The sequence below is a fragment of the Nipponia nippon genome, unplaced genomic scaffold (genome assembly GCF_047370975.1).
Source record: "Nipponia nippon isolate SJK-2023a ecotype South Korea unplaced genomic scaffold, ASM4737097v1 scaffold_5, whole genome shotgun sequence".
Lineage (NCBI taxonomy): Eukaryota > Metazoa > Chordata > Aves > Pelecaniformes > Threskiornithidae > Nipponia > Nipponia nippon.
This window is the reverse complement of record NW_028262369.1, coordinates 70,927,638-70,951,939: the sequence shown is the minus strand read 5'-3', so window position 1 is coordinate 70,951,939 and position 24,302 is coordinate 70,927,638. Positions and strand designations below refer to the sequence as shown.

The following is a 24,302-nucleotide window of genomic DNA, read 5'->3' as shown; positions in this document are numbered from 1 at the left end:
GAAAAGGAGGTGTGATGAAAGTACAGCATGGGTTAAAAGCCTGGAAAAGTGAACGAGACCTAACAATGTCTTTGTTCTTCTAAGGCTTCCTAATCCTGGTCTACCAATATACTAGGCTCAAATTAGGTGGAACTTATGTTTCATCAGAGTTTATTTTTATTCCCCACGTTTTTGTTAGGGAACGTTATACACGCAAAATCTTGAACAGAAACATTAAGATTTTCATATTGGGAATGCTTCTAATAGACTAACTGTTCACCTAGTCCAAAACCCTATCAGGTGCTGTAATCAGTACTATATACGTCAGAGGAAGATGAAATCATTGATCCATCTGTCAATAGGGAAGACATCTTCCTAATCCCCTCAGTAAATAATATGTCTATTCTGAAACCTTATAATCTCTTTATCTTACATAGTATAACTGTGGACATTCTCATTATGGATACTTAATCCTCTCAAAGATGATAAACTTCTGCCCTCAGTAATATTACTGTGGCGTTAAGTTCCTCGTGCTTGCTGTGTGTTCTGCAAAGAAACATTTCCATTAAGGATTTTTATGCGTATCTCATATTCACTGTATGACCTGTGCTATATTATTGTGAGAATAGGGCTCTCTTGTTCATCCTTTCTCTCCACTGCTGTTCACATTGCTTGTAGGTTCATCTACAGGTAGATAGTCAGGAAAGTTGATCTGAAGTAAATGGATGTTTTAATTAAATTTTAACGGATTAGTTTATCTACAATGTTAAAATGGATAAATTATACTACATTAAATCCCTGTATGGACATACACATTCAGAATGAAAATGGCCTTAATACAATTTAGCTCACTTTGCTTCCAAAGTAAATGGAGATAAACCAAATGAAAGCCACTTATATTTTGAATAACAGTATTTACACAGTGATTCAATATAATTCAACTCATCATTTTAAATTCCCATATTTTGTCACTTCAATTTTTTTTTTTCCTGAGTGTTCCCATGTAAACAAGTCTTCAAGTCATCATCTTTTTAAATCTCTTATCTTGCTCACAATTTCCATCCTTGACATCCAGTCATTTTTGCCATTAAATGGATACTTTTTATTTTACCGTGTCTTTTGGGGGGAGTATAACCAGGATGAAATAATTGCCATGATTAAGAGTGTTTCTACAGTAAAGACCATCAGTGCAATAATCTTTGTACACTTGTATATCTTGCTATTTAACACAAAAAACAGGCAAGACATTAGTTAACTCTCTGTGTGGAGTAAGCAGCTGAATTTTGAACTCTTCACAATAGCCACTTCAAGTCTTTTACTTCTGAAGCTCCCATTAATATGGAATCTAGTGTAAGTAGCAAGAATTACTTTTCCTAAGAAATGCAAGAGCCTTGTCTGAGTCAGCTTCTGTCCAAATCAATGTTTAACAGTGTAAAAACTGTTAAGTCTCGCCAAAAGCATCCCCATAGTCATACAAAATGAATGGACAGTTTTTAATTCCAGCTTGTGTGAATTGTGCCCACATGTCCACAAAACCAGCGATACGTCCATTAGTAATGTCAGCAGAGAACAGAGTTCACACCTCCAGCAGGTTTAGGGTGAAGCTACCCTGGACTGTGACTGCACCATCAGGGACCATACTGCACATAAATAAGAGTAATCCATTTTTCCTACTATGTCTGCTAAAACCAGCAATTTCAGGAGTGAATACCTGCTTCCTAACAACTGGAGGTCTCCCTCTTTAAAGCTTTAATTGTTTGGGATAGCCCTGGATAAACTGGCTAACAGACATGCAGTGGTGTTATGGGTGATGCAGGGCAGATGATGCCAAGGAGGGTTGGAAAGGAAAGCAAATGCAGCCAATGGGGCAGAACAGGCAAGCTGTCACACTTCGTGTTTCTGCTTGTTAAATCTGAATGCACCTAATTAGTTATCTCGTCTGCTAACACCTCCGACGACAACAATGACAAGAGGATTCTAAGAATATGTACCCCATGGGAATGCCCACAAATAGTCTTGCTGTAAACTTTAACGTAGTCCCTGGGGCCCTGGTCTGCAGTGAAACCTTGCTGGGGTACAAGTGTGCGTTTGTCTTCATTTTAAATAAACATGCACATGCAAATAAAGACCATCACTTGCTGCCTCTTTGGTTAAAGGTCAGGCGTACTCACATCTGCACTACAAGCATTTGTTAATGAGTAAAGTCCTAGCAAAACCACTGCCTCACCAGGATTTGGTGAGTTTCCAAAATTAAGGACATATTGTTTCAATTTTTTCCACTGTGCTTTTAACCTCACAGTTAAGGTCTTCCCCAGTAGAGCCCTGTCCAAATGGACCCAAGTGACAACCATCCCCAGACCATCAAGTATGTACTCTGCCACATCCATAAGGTCTAGGCATGGAGCTCTGTTAAGCTTGGAAAGAGATGTAAATTGGATTTCATTTTAGGACAGTATTATATGCCGCTTCATCTACTGGCAAACAGGCATTTCAACTTTTTTGCACCTAAGAACAGACCCTCATACTACATTTTTGAAACTCAGCTGCTTGGTAGGAAACGACCCATGTTTTCTAGGATCTTTAAAGAGAACTTGGCTAGGAAACAAATCAGAATTGAGCTGGGACTAACCAGGGTAAAGGTTGCTTATATCTGCAGATTACCCCTCTCTGCTTTTCTAATTCACTCACCATGCCTTATCTTTCCATTAATCTTTAATAAACCTTTTAGTTAATTCCCCAAACACATGCAATCTACATGACAGCAGGATACAGTGCAAAAGCAGCCCATGGATATGAGGAAATAGGCAGCAGAGGAATCAAAAGGAGGGGAAACTTTTAGGATTAAAAAACACCCAAACTGCAGGTCAGTAGAAAATTATGAGCAATCGGGAGAAAGCGGTTGTAAGGGGCAAACCAGGGAGAAGGCAGGGGCTGTAAGGGTGTTAGTGTTTCTCTGGCTGTTGGATTAATTTTCTCAAGGGGGTCCTCCTCCCCTTTCCACTCTGGTTCCACTTTGACAAAAACAGGCAATCCAATTTGAAACTTACAGTCTCTGAAATGTGGAAAACCCTCTCCAGGCTGACAACAAGGATATAGCTAGATTAAAAGGTAAATGTAATTTAACCCACCCCAGCAGAAACGGTAATCAAATTATATTGCCTCTAAATATTGTAAGTTTGGGGCTGGGGCCCTCAGGGGAAGAGAAGGTGTCTTGCAAACACAAACACAAAGAAACATGCCAAAGGGAACTGCTAAATCAATGGATGAATTGTGACTTCTACCCTCCCTCCCTCCCACAGGGTGCTTGATAAGCTGCTGATTGCTTCTAAAACATCTACTACCCATGTTAGGAACTGATGAAGCAGCTTACAAAGCACTGGGAGCTAACAGACAGGCCCACTATGGATACTGCAGCTCTGGAGTTAAGTAGCTTGCTTTTTCATGGCTTGATTATTAAAGATGAGATAGCAGAACATGCTGAAAAGCTGTGGAAACAGTTTTAGACCTCAGATGACTGGCCTTTTTATTTTATATATGGAATCATTTCTACTCTGTGACTTTACCAGCCAACAAAAGCCATGTTTCCTGCAGTTCTGTAGTCTCCAGCTCTGAAGGGCATCTGAACTACCTCGACTTAAATGTGTCAACTGAACATCCTGTACTGACTATGCTACCCGTTATTCTGCAGAGAAGGCACCACTAGACAAGAGAAACATCACTGAAAGAACTTAAAATAATGTGTTTTACATATCACTGGCAATGGCATTAGAGTGTGAACACAGATGTGCCCAGGTCAGCTAGCGCCTCTTACCTCATTGCTTCCTCCATTGTGCATCTGAGCGCTGCAGCACATTCACCTTAGATTCCCTATCCTCTCTTTTCAGCTCTTTTTGCCAAATTCTTCTTGTTAAATCTAGTACGTAATAAAATTCTGCTGTTCAGGCAGATGTACTGCAAGGTGCTTGCCAGCAAAACGTGTCTTTGCATTGATATTGATTGAACTAAGCAAGCAGTTTACATTACCTCTTCTGCAGTCACATCTGTCGTAATAACACTGTATGGCTTAACTTTGTGTAGCAGCCTTGCTGAGTTGTTTGGTTTTTTTTAATTATTTTTTCCCCTCTTGTGGTAATTCCTAGCAGACTTATAAGCATGTTGCACTAGGGACTGCACAAACTCATAAATTCCTGAACAACTATTCTTTCAAGCAAAGAAATAAATACTACTTGTCACCTGTAGGCTGAGCCTTAGATGAGCCTTCATTGATCAGATGAAAAATTTCTCACAGCAAAGTTCTCTTTGCAGACTACAGTCTTCTTCCACGGCCTCTTTCCAGCCCCATTTCAACACTGACGCTCTAGGCTTTCTCTCTCTCATCCCTAACCAATGCCACTGTTAACCCATTTTTATATTAAACTATAAACCACAGAGATGGCTTAGAAGTAAAGCTATTTAAGCTACGATTAGCTAGAAGGGGGAACATACAAATTAGCACTGAAGATGAGAACAGGCTTGATGTGTAACAGGTAGAATCAGTTGAAGAAACTTACCTGCTGAAGGTCTGCGAGAGAATAAAGATGGATTTGCTGGAGAAGATACTCTCTGGGAAAGATCCTGGAAAAGAGAAAAATGGATGTGTGTCATACCTTTTTGACTGGGAAACTCAAAGATTTCCTCTTCCCACCAAAAGACTGCAAAACAATGATGCTAGAGAGGAAGCTTGTCAGAAACTGGAATAATGTCACCCTGTAAGCACCAGCTACTTTTACTACATTCCTCATGGGCACAACAATTCCACAGTAAGAATGAATGCTGTGCCAGCGTCATTCTCCAACTGTCAGGTAAGCATGTACGACAACATCTACAGCCATTGAAAGCTCATCCTGAGCACAGAAGGTGTTTTTTCAAACAGTTACCCACTAATAAAACCAAATATCTCAAACTACACCTTATAAGTATTTCTTATGGTTTTTAGTACAAGATTCCTGGTCTGCTGAAAAGCTGTTACAGTTAATTTCAGAGGTGATTTATGGTTTTGTAACTGAAATAACTCTATCGGGAAAAATGTCATGCAGATACTGTTCTTCCAACATAAAGTTGATTGATATCAATTCCCTTTTGCATACAGAAATATATGTATTGGTATAGACTTTATAATGACTTATTTGAGAAAGGCATCTTTTCCTTACATAAACCAAGGTTTCAGGCAAGACCATTGATTATCCACTGACAGACCTGTGCAGTAAAGCTAAATTACAGAAACCTGAACAGAGAACTTCTAATTAGGGTGACTTGCAGTAAAATGAAAAACTGGGTTAAAGTAACATTACAGAGAAAAACGGACCTTGTAAAGGTAAGTGGATATTAGCAAGAAAAGTTTATGAAAACCTATGTGTCTGCCATAAAGATGTCAGGAAGAGAAAAAGTGCATCTAATTAAAATGTCTATCTTTGTGCGCACACACGGAGAAACAACCAGCCGACCAGCTTTATTTTCCATCCACACAGAACAAATACAACACCACGCTAAGGTATCGGGGCGAGCTGAGAATCACATCACTTGCAAAAAAAGCAACAAAGTACCTCAAGAGGTAAAACTCCTTTACACTACATGTTGCTTAGAGAAGAAATTGTGAACTCACTTCCTACATTAAAACCATGTAGTTTTCAGGCAATACAGAAACGAAATTCTTGATGTTATTAAATGCATGAACAAAGCTCTGGCAAAGACTGGTTTGTAACGGTGGGACTGAATGGCAGCGAACAGGAAGGCCACTGGACACGTTCAAAAAACCAAAGACACTGAAAGGCCAATATGAAATTACACGATCATGATATGAGACTAATGAGAAAGTACACAGGAACTCAAAGAAGAGATTTTTAGAAGCTGCAGCAACATAATTAGCTAAAACACATATCAGCAGGGATAACAGTACCAACTGCAGTCTTTGACAGAACACCGAATCTAAGAAATAATGGAAGCACCTCAGTTCATTCTACGCCATTAGTTGTCTTAAACAGCTATCTTAAACTGATGCTTTCAAAGCTGTCTTGGAGGGACGAGGACTTTTCACTACTGTTAAGGTGAGTGGTACAAAGTCTCATACTTCTTTTGTACTTTTGAAAAAAATCTAAGCCTTATTGGGGTGGGAAGGGAAAGAGTCCTGCAAGCAAGGCACTGACAACTGGGCACTACCAATCTTCCAGCATTCTTCTGGAGCATGACTGTGCCCTTGCTCCTTCTGACTCGCCAAGCATGTCCGCTCCACCCACCTAATTCCTAGCTGCAATCTCACTGGGATACTGCATTTTCCCCTTTCAGTTCTGTAGGCTATACCATCGCTCCTATTAGAGCTGAACGTGTTTCAGTAGCTCTGCTGCATCGCACCTTTATAATACATTTGGCACAATGTCAAAGACCACTAGAAAACAGTCAAAATCCAGCTATCACACAGCATATGACATTTGGATTCCTCATTTGCACATAGAAGATTTATTAAAATTGATTGCTAAGGAGTCTGAACAGCATTTTGAAACCATTAGCATTTTTCAGCTCTGGTAGAATTTCTTTCATTAAAATTTCCCCATCATTCTCCCCTGATCACACAGACAGGCACTAAACAGTGCAGTAGCTTTGCCAGGAACTGTATTATTTGCTGATGCCCTTACAGCACTGCTAAGGAAAATAATTAGCTAATGAAAGATTTCCTTTTTCAGGAAATAGCTTGAATAGCCCATAACGTGGAAACTGTCAATGACTAATATCGATGACTAACATCACGTTTGCCTGCCTTCAAGGACTGCATTTTAGTTCCTGCAAGTTCTAACTCCTAATAAAAGTGTGAAGATGAAAAGCAAACTCATGATCAAGGGACCTCCTTTGTCAGGGGGGTCTCAGCCAGCACAGGCCCTGGTGACAGTCATCCTCTCCCCGTACCTGTCCCCCTCCCTGAGATATGTTAGTTTGCAGCAGCAGCTCTGCAGAGCCAGCATCCAACACTCCGCCTCCCTTCCAAATCTATTTCCAGGAAAAGAAGCAGGCACTGCCCTCCCAGTCTTATGCAAGGCACACATACACATGCACATACCTGGCACTCAGGTAAGAGGAGTGCTTATTTCCACTGCTATGGAAGCTGAGGCATTAAAAAACCCTCAGTAAGTAAGGCCGGTCCAGCTTCAGATTTGCAGTCCTTCTATTGACTTGAAAAAATCACAGTTTGGTTGTGGTAGGCCACAGAAAAACAGCTGAGCTGCCAGAGCTCGCATGTACAACAGCATTTGCAAAATTTCTTATGAGGCAACCGGACCAGTTCCTGTATGGTTCCCAATACACACAGAGGTGCAAAACATTCCCTCAACACCTGCCCACGTCACCAAAGTTGGAGAGCACACAGCTCCATGAATGTGAAGCCACTGAAATTGCCTAAAAGTAGGCAGCTCGGTCCCTTATCATTTACAATATAAATGATGCGCCCTCATCACACCTGTGGTGAGCTGAGCATCTGTTTCAAAAACATCCTGCTGCGCTGCACGTCTGCAATTAAGATCTCCTCCAGAAAACTTCTCTTAGTCCCATTTGGAAAGAAAAAATGAAACTCAACAGCTACCGGAACATAACACGTGAAGATGCCTCCCAAAAACGCGTCTGTTTATTGCCAGTTTTGTCAGCCTCTAGTGCGTGGGAAACAAGAGCATAAGAGGCACCAGAATATCAAACACATTTTCAAAAAACCTCATCATAAAATGCAAGCAAATGAGTTGGGGCAGGAAATCCACACAGACCAAGTAGTCCAGTGAGCAAGAAAATGAATGACGGCCCGTTTCCAACAGCTTCCTTGTCTGCACAGGTTCTCTGAGCATAACGAGGTGATGGTTTATATAAAGTCTTTTTTCAGTAGGGGGCACACAGGACTAATTCAGAGCCTCTTGCTTCTCCACCCAGACACTTCCTCTCATGTAACTAGTAGGAACATAGTATCTTTGCCATCTCCATCCCTCTGTCAACTGCAACTGAAATTGGTCAAAGGAAGCCAAAGTCAGTAGAGTACAGCAGGCGAGATGGGGCTCACACAAACACCGTGCCATTGCATTAGCATCCAGACAAAGTACTACATGGCATCCAAATCAACCTAATATCACATTCACGTCTAAAAATCTGACACAGACCACAGAGCAGGCTAAGATAACTACACTTAGAAACGTTTCACTAGAAAATACCTATTTACTTTCTGCATGAGACGGAGCTCTGAGCATGCTTGGGTTAATACAAGGCCTTGATCCAAAAAGACCAAAACACGTGCTTGCATTTTATTTTTCCCTTGATATAAAGGTCCTTTACGAACACCAAATGGGAGATCTCTGATAAGTTATTTGAAAGCAAAATAAAAGATGTCAGTTTTGTAAATCTTTTGATCGATGTGCTATAACAAACTGGATTATTTTTTTTAAGTTGGTCAATTAAAAGCATTCAATAAGCAGTGTCCTTTCAGTCAAATCTTAACACAGAAAAAAACTGGAGTGAGCTAGACAGAGGTCAAACGCAAGATGTTAAGACTCATCACAATAAAAACTCAAACCTCTGCTGCTTCAGAATGTGACCTGTGACCCTTGAGAGGCAAACGGTATTGACTGCATGTCCCGCTAAAAGCACCTCCTAAGCTTTCACAGTTTGGAAACTCCCGGACCAGTTTCACCATCGATGCAAAACAGAAGAGTTGTGAGTCACAGGATTGCTGTGCTGTAAACCCTGGCTACCAGTCAGGGTTAAGCCTGCAATGAACAAACCAAGTTCAATGCTAACCAGCCCTCCAGCTTTGCCAGTTCCTGTGAACAATGAAATCCAAAGTCCTATTGGTTAAAGGTCTCTAAATTGCTTTATTGTTATGTGCTGGAAGTAAAAGCAATCAATGCAAGCAGGAAAGAAACCCACCATCGGAGACTTTTGGTCCAACTAAAAGAGAGAATTGAGAATTCTCAGTTGGTGATTATTATTCTTTTTTGTTCGGTAATTTGTAATCTGAAGCATAACCTTCAGGCAAGATAGAACCAGAAATTTCATCCGTTCCCTTTCCGGATGATCTTATCAGGTAAGTATTTGCACAAACAAAGGTTATCTTTTAGTGTCCTCCTGCAAACAGAACCACTGATAAGACTTTGCTTTCTGCATTTGGACAAAGTGTGTAGTCATGGTGCTTTGTTAGCACTAAGTAATTGCTCTGCATTTAAAGCTTGTTTATCATCAGCTTAGGTAATTTTTCTCCAACGGGTTAAATACCCTGACAGCTCTGCTAAAGCTACAACCAATTAATCTGCCCAAGCCTGACACTATAACCAAAGTACAAACGTGATAAGCAGAGCGAACTCTTCTTTTTACAGCGCAATCAAAAGAAATCAAGTTAGCTGGCAGGTGGGCACAACCAAGTCTCTTTTGTCCCAAAAAGCCTGTTGAAACCTAGGATGGGAGGGGGGAGGGGAAGCTGGCACCACGATTTCATGTGCCAGCCAGGAGTGTCTTGTTTGACCAGGTTGAGAATTGTATGACTGAGCTCTGACTCACGGGAGACGCAGATGCACCAGCCTAGCACGCAGCCACGTTCAGATGTCCTCTCCACCCCTCTGCAGGAAGCTGCGACGCCCACAGCTGGCACGGCACCCCAGGTACCAAGTCCATTTCCTCAGCCAGCGCGGTTCATACCCTGGCACTGCAACTTACACCGCCACCAATTTACTTCTAAGCTACTGCACCACGCCACAAACTAAAGCAGCTGACAGGCAAGCACATGCTGATTACTGCTGTTCCTGTACTTTTTTTGCCTCCTAGACAAGGGGCAAGAGGACCTCTGACGTCCCTGCAGCGTGCACCACCAACAGCTGGGGCCGTGTGCCTAGCGCACAGGCAGGAACTGCGCGCGCTCTGACCTCCTTGACGGGAGCTCAAATTTTTCAGTTACTATTTGATTTAAAAAGTACAGAGGGATATCAGTGAATTGCCAGTTATCCCAAATATATGTGGCGGGGTAAATAACATCTCTTGCTAGGTTTTCTCTTGCAATTCATTTGACATGGAATCTGTTAATTTAAGGTAGAGAAGAGCATCAGAGGTGAGGGGAAAAGGTAGGAGTTTTTCCAGTGTTGCTAATTCTTATAGTTTTATTCAGGCTTTTGATTTTGTATTTCCTTGGAAACCTCAGCTCCCGGAAGTATGGTAGGAGAAGAGAACCCCAGCTTTCCAGCCAAAAAAAGTTACTCAGGGAAGCGGGCCTCTGGGAAACCCAGTAATTTGAAACTCAAAAGGTAATAATAAATTAATGAATTTAAAACAAACACACACCACTATTTATTTATTTATTTATTTATTTATTGTGGTATTATACCAGATTAATGATTTTTTTTCTAATTCTATCGGTTTGGCTAAAAAAGCGTTTGTGAACCATTTTGCATTTGTGAGGTATGAACACTCTTCTGGTCATGTTCTGGGAGCAGCCATTCCTAAATATCTTCAGCCTACACTAAGTGCTAGATTTATTAGCAAGCATGTCCAGGTAAGGTATTGTTTCATGTTGTTATGAAACTCCCCATGAGCATTCCTGTGTTAAAACAGTTACTCTTATCATCCATCAGCAATCCTGAACCAGTATATAAACTTTCAACTAAAACGCAGTACACTAAACTCTCTCTCCTCTGTGGTTACTTGAGCAAGGTTACGGTAACATTGTGAAAGACAAGAATTTCTACAGATCCATCCCAGGAATCAAGTACCGCTGTTACTAAAAGCAGGATGCAGAGAATTAGAGGCATACAGTTTCATTTTGAAATCAAAATAGCTTAGATCCCCCCTGCCATTAACTTGAAATGAGGAATAAGAAAATGGTCTCTGTTTTAGTCAGGCACTTCTGAATGCTTCCAGTTTGCTGCTGGAAGTTCTGGTATAAAAACATAGGGATAAAAATGGCACAAGTCATATTTAATGTGGTGTCCATGTCTAATAGGAACTTCTTTTTAAATCATTATGGTTTTTTAAAGTAATCTAGTCTCAAAAGGTGAAGGGAGACTACCATTTTGAAAGATGTCTGATATTACTGATCTATTTGACAAGGAGATGCAGGTGTGCCCCTAGACTGGAAAATGCTAACATGAACTGAAAGACCCACCTGTCCTCTGGAAAACTTATCATATATACCCTGGCATGCTCCTCAGCTGGATGCTTACCATGGTAGAGCACTGGCTTGTGCTTTTAACCTTCCCTTGGCCTGAACAGACAGCAGCACTGCTTCCACCCTAGCTGCCCTGGCACACATCTTGTTGCTCCAGCTCTGTTTGTTACCCCTAGTTGAAACAAAAGCTCCAAGTCCACCTTAACTCTATCCCCTACAGTTTTTGCCAAGTGCTTTTTAAGATGTTAACTTGCAAGGACCCTGCATGCGCAGTTCCTCCTTCAAAAAGACACAAGAGCTAAAGCAAAGAGGTGGTCTGTTCGTAAGAGCTCCATCAACAGGCATGCTTTATTTCAGCTACTGCCATGGCTACACGCATGCAGGATCTCTATAAAACAACAAATGGCTCGTCCATACTCGTCTGCATTTATGTTCTCACCTTTCCTCATTTTGAGGTGGTGTTTGGTCTTAACACTGGATCCTCTCAGGATATCCAGATATCCTCTTTGAATGAGTTTCTCTCGCCCTCTTTCCAATCACCCGTGCAACAAATTTTCTTCTTCTGTTGGTCTTGCCATTAACTCAGAGCCCTGAGTGCTATGAAACCACATCCTTCTGTTCCTTTCCTGCTCAAACTTTCTTTTTGCAGTCTACTGCTTTCACCCATTGTGTCTTTGTTCTCCTACTTTGCGATTTTCCACTCTCCAAATGGACTACCCATTGCAAAGAAAATGGAGAAAACGGCCTCCTTTGACAGTCTGGACATGACTTAATGACCTTCCGTTGTCCTTAGTTTGAAAGACGACATAGCCCCAGCTTCACATACATGAGGTATTTGGTGGTATAGCGATTGCATAAGATCAATCAGGATTCCTGTGATGTGTTTAGACAGGTTCCCCAATCGCCACACAAATATTTTGAAAGTAATCTACTCCTGTGTCAGAAGCGATATGTCTAAGGCCTCACTGTAGGAAGTGACAGGACTCTATTGTTCAGCATAACTGAATTTGGACTTGTTTCGCATCGTGCTGACAGACCGGCAGGCTCAGCCAGGACGCCACGTCTGCGGCACTGGAGGTGTACCTTTAACCTCCTGCGGCAACAGCAAGCTCTAATTTGGTCTTCCTGTAAGAGGCTAAGTAACGTATCCAGCTAGAGTTTTGCTAGGGTAAAACTGATGTATTGCTGTTCTAGAGCTGATAGACAAATGGTATTAGAGAGAGACAAGTAACAAGAGGGAATTTTTTCCATATAGTTTCTCACCACCATTCAGAAGATGTACTTACAGAGCAAGGGCACTGCAATGAGCGCTAATGTATAGGGGAATGTGCTGCAGAACATTTACCTTGTGTTGCTGCCATCTGTCTAAAGTATCTGGGCTCGTAACACCCGAACTGCAAGTTTAGGTGTATAGCTGAGAAAAACAAGAGCCCAGAGAGAGCTCCAAGGTTGACCTGGGTTAGCGTACCCTACAGCAGACATGGAGGTGCCTGAAGACTTCCCCAAAAAATCATTCTGACAGCTCCTTAACCTGAAGAGCCTTCAGCCATGACAAGAACAGAGGAAAAGAGGCTGTTGCACAGGGACACACTGTTAGTGTGTCTTATGTCTGGAGATAAAAGGAAGAAAGCAAAACCAGAATAAGACTTGCATAATTCAGCACAGCTTCACAGAATAACCTCATTATTTAATGGACTCAAAGATTCTCCCTCTTTCCCAGCTATCAATTTTATTGACTCCATCTTGTTTGCCTGTGCCATTCATTCATCATCCCACAATCTGCAGGTGGTGGGATCTGTACAGCTCCACTTGCACTAATTCTCTGTTGGCTCTAGGTTTCGGTCTCGTGTGTTTCTGCCTGAACAGCATCCACACAAGCAAGGCAACCAAAACAAGTGAGAACTTGTTGAGTAAAGACATTTGAGGCAAATTATGTCTGTTGCAATACTGAGGTGACAGCCACAGCAAACTAGGCATAACAACACCCCTTGTAAAACAGGGAGCTCAGCAACAGGCTCAGAGTCTCAGCTGGCTAATCTCAGAAGAAAGCTGCTGATAGGCACCGGTGGAGGTCCTTATTGCTCCTCCCAGCCAAGTCTGAGTTCCTTTCGTTTTTTCCCTTGCAAATATAAAAAGAGCTTAAAATCCAGTGGAGCAATAGGTGAGAACAAATTATAACTGATGAAGAGCACTTTTATTTGGAGCTTTCTAGCTACTTCTAGGATTTCTTCTGCTTCTTTTCCTTCCTTCCTTCCTTTTCTTCTTCCTTTCTTTCTACTTAGTCACTCGCTTCTTCAAAGTTCACAATGTGGTTCAGTTCTCTGCTAGATGCCAAGTTTCAAAGTTCCCAAAGTACCTATCTATGTGCACCAAGCATTATAAATAACATTTCCACATTTAAGCCAACTGGATCCTGAGCTAACCTGGTTTATAGCCATCTGGAATTCTTCAGAAAAAGTGACTTGTAAGCACTGTAAACAGTTTTGTCTTCCCAGAGGATACCAAGAGTTTCCAACTTCACTGCCATCTTCATTTGTGATCTGGGTTCAAGAGGAAGGTATAGATTTAAAGAATATTATAATGCAAGTAGTATTAATAAAAGAAACCTTGGAGTGATCTGCTTTTCCCTAATAAGGCAGGCTCTATCAGTGTCCCAAAGGCAGCAAGGTGCCAATACAATTAATCAGTCTGTTTTTAGTTCTCCCTAGACAGCAATATTAACAGTTTGTTTCAGTCTGTTTATATGGGTCTGACAGGTCTTCAAGATGCTATGTTCACTTTCTTGTGATTAATAGTCATTCACATACTAAGGTGAAGACCAAGCAGAAAAAGAATGTTTTTAGAGCAGGACAGATAACTGGATTCTCTCCCCCAGCCTTTCATTTCTAACTAGGAAACAGTACTAAATTTAGGAATGCTGTCTCACTGTATTGTTTAAACTCCTCCTTTTCTTGTAACTTGCGCATGTGATGAGCCAAAGGGAAATTTAAATCACATATTTTCTTTTACTTTTCAGCTGTGCTCTATAAAGCCATCACATTGATAGTGAATGTCTGCACACTGTGATACTGCATGCAGAAAGCAAAGCCATTGGGACCGGTTTTGAGCAAGGAATAACTCCTTCTGGGAAAAGAACTCTTCTTCCTTTTCATCTCTGCAGACCTCTTAGGGGAGATCTGAAGGACCAACTGAGCACCAAGCCCACCCCGACAGAGACTTCACACACCAAGAAGGAGCTGGACTCTAAGACGTGTTTTGTACATTCCCTCAGCGGCTTTTACAGCACTTTTAACAAGTCCTACCAAACTGGAGATGCTTCCCCAGTATAAAGGCAAACCCTTCTTGGGCTGGGGTCCTCCGCTCCACCACAGAGAGCTTTAATTGGAGACAGCATGAAGGAACACTTAGATAAGAAAAGGGAGCATTTGGAGTATTTTCCCAGTTTCCTCTTCTGCCATTCTGGGTGTTTCATTTTGATACAGGGAGTTTTTTCTCTCTCCTCCCCACCCCAAGAAAAGACCATGCACACATTTCTTGTGCTAATTTTTGTCCATCCTCTCTTCTCTCCATTTCCTCAGCACTTCTCATCTCTCCTTTTTGGAGGTAGGTTTTTGGGCTCCCTCTTTGTCCTGGTTTCTTCATTAACTCATAATTTCCTGAGATCCCTTCCCTCTTTGAATCTCCTCCTTCTCCTGGCTTTCCCTCATCCCTTTGTCTCTAGTCCATTGATTTCTCTGCTTAGGCCTCCTTTGATCTCTCTTCTTTCACTCTCTTACCCAAGTCCATTCAGTCTCGTGCCTCCTCCTGTCTATTTTAATCAGGACATTCTTTTCTTCAGCATTAATCAGAAAGCATAATTTCTTTTCTGCCACTTTTTCTGAACAGCAGCCTTCACAAATCTTATTCTCCTTTTAGTTTTATTGCAGTTGAAGAGGATGGCATAGGAAAGTTATTATAGCTGAACAGCGAAACGGCTCTGCAAGATAATACCACCCTCTAGAATAAAAGAAAAATCATCCTAATTTTTAAAATGCTGTAAGCCGCCCTATCAAATAACAGGAATTGAGCAGTAAGACACAAACACGTATTAACACACAGTGGGTCTGACAGAAGAACTCAGCAGTGCTCTCCAGAAACCTGCTGCTATATCTTTCTCTTAGTTGTTCTAGGTAGTTCATCAAAGCAATGACGTAGGTCACGTACCAAATAGCAGACGGCCTCACTCCTTACCTGCGATAAAGACACTAGTGCAGCCTCCTCTCCCTCCTACAAAATTCAGGTCCCCCATCCTTAAAACACCATGCTCAAAATACAGTCACTGATGTCATCTGCTTTCTTGCCCTTTGTCAGCTCATAATTTCAAAGCAGTGGCTTTCCTCCTTGTGGTCTTGTCTTACTTACAAACTTGGGGTATACAAATCCTTACAGATGCATTTACTACCAGGTCAGCTGCATGTGCCTGGAGCCACTCACCTCACAGTATGGCACGGGCAGAAACATCTCCCCATCTCTTTCAGAGATCCACAACAAAAATAACTTGGCGTTTTTAAGGTCACAACTGTGGCTTGATGGTTTTAAGAAGATTGTTCATTTTTAGCTTGTTAGAAAAATGCAGCAGCAGCTGAATGGACTAAGATACAGCACTTCTAAAATGAAGTTCAGTTTTTATAAAACTACTGTTTCCACCACAGAAAACTCAATATGAAACACCTTCTACTGTGCTGTGACCATGTGTTTTCCAATAAACAAAACACTCAGCGCAGCCATGTCATGGATGGAAAAGACAGTGGCTGAGCAAGAGCATAACTGCTCTGGTGTCACATAAATCATATGCTGGGTCACGTGCCAGGGTACTACATCTGGCCTCTGCCTTTGTGCGAGATCGTATCACAGAAGAGGGCAGAAGTGCTGGACAGGTGGTTGACTCTGGCCTCTCTCATGCTTTGCCATACTGCGAGGTGTTTCGAAGGTCTCAACAGTGGCTACCACACTGCGATGCCATGGCGTCACACCTGACTGAAAATACTCACGCACAGCCAGGAAGCCTGAGGAGGAGTAAGAGATACCACAATGTGTGACCCCTGGGCTAAAAGTTGTCAAGAACAACTTCAGATATTCAGACCTTATAAAACCATTTTCTTTGGCAATAGATAACCCAGCTGCCCAGAGAAGTCAGATACAAGCACAACATCTTTATAAACAGGTAGCACCTTCAGAACTAGATTGTGAGAAAGAAAAAAAAAAAACAAACAAAAACCAAGAAAAGCAACATGACAAGGAAACTACATCCTTGTGCTGTACATTGACTGTGGTTCTTACCTTCTACGCAGATCTTCAGCCACTGCTGCTCTGCAGCTGAACAAATAGGCTCGGAGAGACTTTAGCTGCTGTCTCAGGCGGACAACAGTTGCCAGAGGTTCAACATGCTTGTACAACATGGGATTTTCCTGCTGGATATCAATCAGTGGCTCCTCATAAACATATTCCAGGAACTCTTTGGCTTGCTTTGATACCTGAAAAATAGAGCAACCAGTTTAGCTAGGCTTTCCTCCCAACTCTTTTTAAGCAGATCTTCCCCTCTGTGATCTGTCAGCTATTCTCTGTATCTGAAAACTTACTCTGTTACCAATTACAGATGAAGACAGAGCTGAGAGAGATCCAACTGTCTCTGCTTATAGCCAAGTCAAACTTCATCAAGCCCATCAAAGTTGAGTGTATGAGATAATTGCTTACTTACTCAAAGTACAGTGATATTTGCAGCCACACGTTTTCACTGCTCGGTAACATAGCTTACTAGATGTTTTTCAACTCTAAAAAATAATTACCAAGTTTCTTCCCTGTTAATATTTTTCTGTTTGTTCACTGTTTTCTTTTTGGCAAGAAGCAAGTGATTAGGTAAGTGAGAAAGCGCAACATTAGAAAAGGAAACATACACACTGCAAATCCAATCACACTGTACTATCCCAAGGTATAGAACTCCAGTGTAAAGTACTACTCCCATTTGTTTCATGCTCAACCAGTATGGTTAAAATTATGTTAAAAAAAAAAAAAAAAAAGAAGCACATCTATCAAGTTGTGGTTTTTTTTAAATACAGATAAATAAAGTTGAATTTTACTGGTATTACTCACTCCCAATGTTTCATCTGCAAGAAATTTTTCTTATGCCTTTTTCATGATAGTGCTCTGTTCTGTCTCCACCTGCAAAGAGCTACTGTAATCTTGATAAATTAATGGGACTTTTGTTCCCACTAGAAAAGATACTCCTGTTTCTGAGCTGAGAAGGCCAAATTCCCTCTCATTCCTTATTTCTGCATTTTATCACAGCTGGAAAAGAGAAGATGGGATTATCTGAAATGAGCTGCAAATCATTTGAAACTGTGCTATAGAAATACTCCAATTCAATTAGTCCTCCTGCACCCTTAAATCACTGTTTACACTGAGTCGAGGGAGGGATGAATTAGGCTAACAAAAGGAGAAAGGGCACAGCATAACTTCTTGAGATTTAGGATGTTATTTCCCTTCTGGTGCTGTAAGGTAGGAAGTAGGTAAAAGCAATATACATCCTTATAAATAGCACCACTTCCAAAAACAGCACAAGTTACTAGCTACTTACAGTCACTAGCTACTTACAGAGAAAGCTAGCCCGAAAGGTAACCTTTTCACAATGTACAATAAAAATATAAGAAATAATGCCAAGGCCAGCCTTCCCACCAGTAACTACACAGATAATACAATGTGTAATTTTTAAATGCAGCAGATCATAACTCCACAGGTTTCCCAGGCCCTGAAGTTGTATTAAATATCTCACCTACTTGTATTAAACATCCCACTTGTTTCTTTTTCTTTTCTTTCCTTTTTTTTTTTAATAATGCATGTACAAGGAATCGTGCTGTCTGAATGGAAGCACAGGTAATGAGGAGCAGCACAGCCAACTTGGATTTTGTAGAACAAAACTCTACAAACCCCAAATATGTCAAGTTTTCTAACACTAGCAGTGCTGATGTTTTATTAGACATGCTAACTGCAGTGCACAAAAGAGACTGCAGTTAAACAACCTGCCTTTACAAGCATTAAACTATTTGGCTGTAATATCTCAGTGATCCCCTGACAACTGCTGTGTCTATAGTAAATATTATTCCTCTTCCGCCAACGGGCAAATTAAGCCACATATTCAGTGATTCCCTAGGAGGCACATGAACGCTTGGTACAGCGACCAGCACCTCCCGCCAGGAGGACCTGGTGCCCAGTGTGCTTTGCAGTCTTACTTCCTTGCTTTAAACCCCTGCTGAAGTGATGGGCTCCTCATCCACCTGCCCTGCTGCCTCGGGAACCAGAGGGCGATTACTAAGTACTACACCCATGCCTATGCACACTCGTACCCTGTATCAGGCAACCCTCCTGAGGCTGCAACATTAGGAGTACAGCAACAAAAAAATGCCAGAATTGAGGTCCCCTGAGTGACTCTGCAATAGATGCGCACTATGATGACAAAGTATTACTGTGCAGCTCTGGTGCTGCGTGGTCTGAATGCAGCCTTTGAGGAGAGAGGAGCAAAGCAAACCTTTCTTGCCAACACAATGTACCTGCTGAGTGCTGATTGCAGGAAAAGGAGCTTTGCCCAGCATCACTGGCTGACAGGTAGGTGTCGGTTCACTCTGCATGCCTGACACAGGCACAGAGGTCATTTAAAACATTAACTCACATTGCCAACCATAGCAAAGCTACAAGAAGCTGAAATGCAGTCTTATAATGGGAAGGGTCAGGCAATCATAATAATTCAGCTTGCTACCAGCCAATATTCTAGTACATGTACTAGCATACTCACAGTCCCCCAATTTTACTGGGCAGACTAGACAATCCTATTAAATAAGCCAGACAGAGTGACAAGATGCAAAGTACAACAGGGTTTTAGCTTTAAATGTCATACAAGGATGGATGCTAACATTTCCAGACCTTTCTTTTCTAGAGGTTGCAAACTTACAGTTCGAAATTCAATTTACCAGAAGTCAGCCTCCCTTGAAGCCTTCTGGCACAGGGAGTTCATTTCCTGCTGTGCTTGTCTGGCATTTCACGCAGGCTGGAAGCCACCTGAACCAAACTGCAATACTTACTGGTTTTTGCGGGCAGACAGGGAAACCAGTTGGCCTAAGTAAAAGGACGAAAGGATGTTCACAAGATTGCCTCTTTTCCCTTCACACAAACACATGAAAAACACAAACATGAAAACAGTAGGGAGACAGGGGAAAAAGTGAACCCAGGGACTGAACTGCTGCTTTGGTTATGACAGAAGAAACATGCCTAACTGCCAAGTCCTTCCAAAGAGCTTTTACCGCAGTCAAGGGGATTTTTCTTTTCCTACCCATGGGCTTTCAGGTGTTAAGTGCGTTGTTGTTTTTCAAGATCCTGGGTATGGGAAGACACAACTCTACAGATATCTACCGCTTCTGTTTTTTCATGACCTGTCTTGTCAAAAGCAGACAAGAACCTTTCCATTTGCAAAACTTACTTAATTGATGCAACAGTTTACTTTACAGCTGCTGCTCAGATGTCTAGGAGTCCATGAAACAGAAGAGAAACATGCCCAATTACACTCTATCATCATAAACGCTCATGTCCTAGAGTACCTATTGGTGCTTGCTTTGCCAGAGACAGATAGGACAGAGCCCAGAAACCCCTACAGAGGCAGGGAAAAGGTGGCAGTAGGAAGAAGCTCAGGTTTTCAAACTCTTCATTCACTTTCCTTCCATTTGGTGGACTGACAGGCACATTTCAAACTGGGTGAAACACAGAAGCTTTTGAAGACTGAAGCCCTGTTTCAGTTCTTGACTGTGAAATGTGGTATGTGCTTATTCCCTGCAGGACCTCTCCGGGGTATGCTATGAGCCTGGCCAGGAGCAAGTCACCCACCACAGAAGCTCCACTTCCAGGCATTGCTGCGCTACCTGTGAGGGGCAGGGCTGTGTATTTAGGAGAAGCTCTGTTGTTTAGCTTCATTTTGGGATGTTGCTGCACAGCTTTGTGTGGGCACAGTGGCCAATTATGGGACGTGAAATGCTGACGGATTAAGTGATCTTCCTTTAAAAATGAGCCCAAAGAAAATTATTACTACTAAGATCATGTCAAGGAAATGGGACAAGATATCTGTCTTTGCTAAATCAGCACATTTAATCAATACACTACTAAGGAATCATGCAGTTTCATTATAACTATTAAGTGCAGCAGCCAGCACTAAGTTGCCTTTTAGACCATACAGAAGAAATAAATGTCAGACCTTATCTCTGAATGGAGAAAGGAGATGCGGATGTAAAAGTGCAGGAAATACGTGCTCTACCTCAGAAAAGTACTGCTTAGTTCCCCTGGAGGTATAGCAGGGACAGAAATAAAAGCACATGTAGGCAGAATTGAACAGAAAGGGGAAAACCCCAAAGATTTCACACAGGCAACAAGAACTATTTATTATTTTAATGCTATACACGGACGGGACAGAGCTGAGGAGATCCAACCAGTGATCTCAGCTTAGCTGTCACACTGCCACTGTGGCACATGATGTCCTCTTCACCTTCCCTCCCTGCCTTAGTTTCTGCTCTAATAGTTGGGGATGCTGTTGTGGTTTCCTACCTAAGGAATGGTGTTCCTTTATTAAATCCACCTCTCCGAGCATTTTGGCACAGAGACTGGTAAAGTATCTGCACAGAATTTGCTTGTGCTCCCAAGCCACCTCACAGCTGTTCTGCCTGTCTACAAAAAGTGCAAATCCATAACTTCTCACTGTTATAGTGCAAATACAGTAGATTAAGTTTTCAATGAATGCTTAAGCTTAAAAGTGCCATTTCCTTTCTGCCTCAGCTGTCTATACCAAGACCACAGGAAACAGAGGATAGAGCATAATTTTACTCTGCAGGTTTAGAAAACAAAACAGTTTATTTTCTTGTAATATTCATAGAATCATAGAACGCTTTGGGATGGAAGGGACCTTTAAAGGTCATCTAGTCCATCCCCCCTGCAATGGGCAGGGACATCTACAACTAGATCAGGTTGCTCAGAGCCCCATCCAGCCTGGCCTTGAATGTTTCCAAGGATGGGGCATCTACCACCTCTCTGGGCAACCTGTTCCAGTGTTTCACCACCCTCATCATAAAAATTTTCTTCCTTACATCTAGTCTGAATCTACTCTCTTTTAGTTTAAAACCATTACCCCTCGTCCTATCACTATTGGCCCTGCTAAAAAGTCTGTCCCCATCTTTCTTATAAGCCCCTTTTAAGTACTGAAAGGCCACAATAAAGTCGCCCCGCAGCCTTATCTTCTCCAGGCTGAACAGCCCCAGCTCTTTCAGCCTTTCCTCATAAGAGAGGTGCTAATTGATACGAGGTCTTTGCCCTACCATCCAGTTGCCCCATATCAGGGCTACCTATACTACCATGGGCTAGCAAGTTTAGTCCTTGGTAAAAGCATCCAAAGAAAGAACTCTTAAATATTTATTCCTAGCTTCTAGGAAAGGGAGGGGTTTTTGTCTCCACACATAGGAGCTTTGTAACTCTGAAGAATCTTACATTTCATGGCACAAGACTATAATTTTCCTGATGGAAGGCTCTGGCTACCTTTTAATAATCTCCCCGTCTGACAAATTTTCTTCTTCAAGAGAGCTGCTTTTCCTCTAATAGGGCATTTACTGGTTATTTTTTTCCTTTTCAAATAGCCCGTAATAATAATATTCGCAGACACAAAACATCAAACAGCCTCTCCTAACAGTGGCTGCTAGGTCTGAAGCTCTAGCATGGTCTGGATTCCTTAGGAGTTTGTTATTGTTTCAGCATATGATCCCCGAGATGGCAAAACAACACTGCTACCGTGTTTGCTGGCATAATGCTTTGAGGCATGTAATCAGTTGCCCCTATCCAGCAACCAGCCACCGAGACAGCAGCAAATAGCAGATTACTTAAGTTTTAGAAAAGCTGCTCATGTGGCAAGTGAACAACTGTAGAATTTTCTCTTTATGTGACTTTCGGCTGTCTGGTCTAAACAAGTGCTATAACAATGTCCTTCTAGTGTCCTTGAAACGTTTGCGCCGAGAGAGGACATACCGGGCCTTGCAAACACCATGTTTGGGTATGCCAGTTTCCTGTGGACATTTCCACAATTTAGCGTCCACCACCAGGCAGTGCCAATCCATAGTCCTTAGTGCTCATGAAACAGGTACTCCTCAAGAGCCCAGTAACTGCAAAGATTAGGGCTAAAAGAGAGGTTTCAGTGTTCTATCCCTCCCTGTCTCTTGAACAACCAGATAAGCAACGATGGAAAAGATGCCACCAAGAAAGAGCAGCATGGCTGCTCCTGTAGTAAAATGCCTTAGGCCTGGCTAAGGAAACTGTGATGAAAACTTCCGTCTTGTTGAGAGAGCATGGCTCATTCTGGCAAGAGGGACAAAGACGACAGTATTAGCAGTCAATGCCTGTAACCTTCAACCTGTTGCAATGTCTGTGTTTCTATCGAAAGAGAAACTCAGTTCACGTGCTAGCAAGCCAACCTGCAGGGAGATTACCTTGTATTTGGAAGTGTCCCAGTTATGAACCAGCCGTGCAGGGATGAGGAAGCTGTCATCCACGTGGCAGGTGCTGCAGTAATACCATCCACTGTAGCTGCACACCTTGGCTTTCCCATTGGACAAGCCTATGGAGCGCTGACAGCCTGGAGAAGAGAGAGGGGAAAAGTCTGGGTTTGTACACCACGCCAGAGGTACACACTCAGGATGCGGTAAGAAAAGTAATTATTCTCCCATCTGAGACCTTTTAAAAATTTTATTTTTTTTACCAATGAGCCATTTCTCATTCCCTAAAAACAGAGAAATAAATATCAGTATTCTTGGACTAGCACTGAACAAGCATACACTAACTTGGGCATCTATGACAAAGAGTTCAGAAAGCAGTCGAAGGATACTTAGCACTTCTCAAGAAACAAAGGCAGAAGACCAACTTCGAGACACTGGGCATTTAAAAGCCATGGCCATCTGGAAACCATGACCTGAAGCCTAGACAGAAAACACCAGACCACAGAAGTACTGTGCACTCACTCCAGACAGCTCCCATTTTCCCCACAACAGAATGGGCCAGCACTGGCTGCCTGGAAGAGCTCAAGCCAGCTCCTGCTGACAGCCAGAAGGGGTGCTGACTTGGCAGGTAGGATTCAGCCACAGAATTAGCACAACCAAGGCGAACCACAGTCAGACCATGAATAATAACTGTGAGCAGCAGTCACATTGAGAACGAGTAGTCCTTGACTAGCAGTAGTGACACAGCTCAGTTTCCTGCACGGTTTTTTTTTTTTTTTCCTTACGATTGGATTACCCTGTGTCTTACAAGGTCTGAGGTCTGCCAAATCCTTTTTTCACAGCTGGATCCCTTGCCTCTTCCCATGCCCTTTTGCGTGGAGTCCCTGGGGTAAAACAATGTAGTCAAAAGCTGCAGCTTTAGTTGGAAAGAACTAATGCAGAGCTCTCCTTCACCTGACCACCTGTTTTCACAAAACACATAGAAACTCCATGTATTTGACACCTCTGTCTTTCTCTCAACTGTGGCTAAAATGAGCCAACAGGTTCAAATAATATTAGAGTGGAGGGTTGAAGACGGACAGCACGGTCATATTAAACAACCTGCTCAGGAAGTGAGGCTAAAAATGTTTGGATAAGATATAATGAGATGTCTGTGGTTGTTATTAACACCTCTTTGACACAGCACACATGACAGTATTTCTGCTTTTCCTTCAAATGCTAGTGTCCCCATATGACATCTACAGCTACAGACACAATTAGCACCAGAGCTGCACTCTGGCATGTGCTGTATGCTCAGATGGTCTCTGCTGGAGCTGCTTAGTAATGCTGATTAGCAGAATCCTTGTACATCGCTTTTACAGCAAAAGTATTGGTTAAACAGAGTTTTTCAGGCAGAAGTCAAGTGACTGTCTGCTTTTGTCAGTATAACCAACTTTGTTTAGTGTAATTATGTATTTTCTCCCACTAAAGAAGTCTTTTTTCCCCAGCAGAAGTTATCCTGATTTGAGGAGAGATTGCAGCTCAGCTACTCTAGGCATAAATCGAACTCCTCCTTCTCCCTATTAGCTGATGCTACCATGTCCCCTCTGCTTTAATCAAAATAATTAGAATATCCTGACCAACAC

General features: G+C 42.1%; 1 protein-coding gene and 1 long non-coding RNA gene across 12 annotated transcripts in view; one reads left to right on the top strand and one right to left on the bottom strand.

The window, feature by feature from the left end:
- The window catches only part of PLEKHM3 (pleckstrin homology domain containing M3), a 94,439-nt gene that overhangs the window by 31,868 nt on the left and 38,269 nt on the right, over positions 1-24,302 (bottom strand). For all 11 annotated transcript variants that reach the window (XM_087734618.1, XM_087734626.1, XM_087734622.1 and 8 more), the window contains 3 exons: positions 22,672-22,817; positions 16,451-16,644; positions 4,530-4,593 (listed from right to left, as the gene is read on the bottom strand). In XM_087734618.1, the coding sequence (XP_087590744.1) occupies positions 4,530-4,593; positions 16,451-16,644; positions 22,672-22,817 (404 nt within the window). The remainder of the gene's footprint in view (positions 1-4,529; positions 4,594-16,450; positions 16,645-22,671; positions 22,818-24,302) is intronic.
- Positions 9,503-14,490, top strand: LOC148052319 (uncharacterized). The gene is made up of 3 exons (XR_015699296.1): positions 9,503-9,635; positions 10,169-10,271; positions 14,148-14,490. It is a non-coding gene; the product is annotated as an uncharacterized LOC148052319 (long non-coding RNA).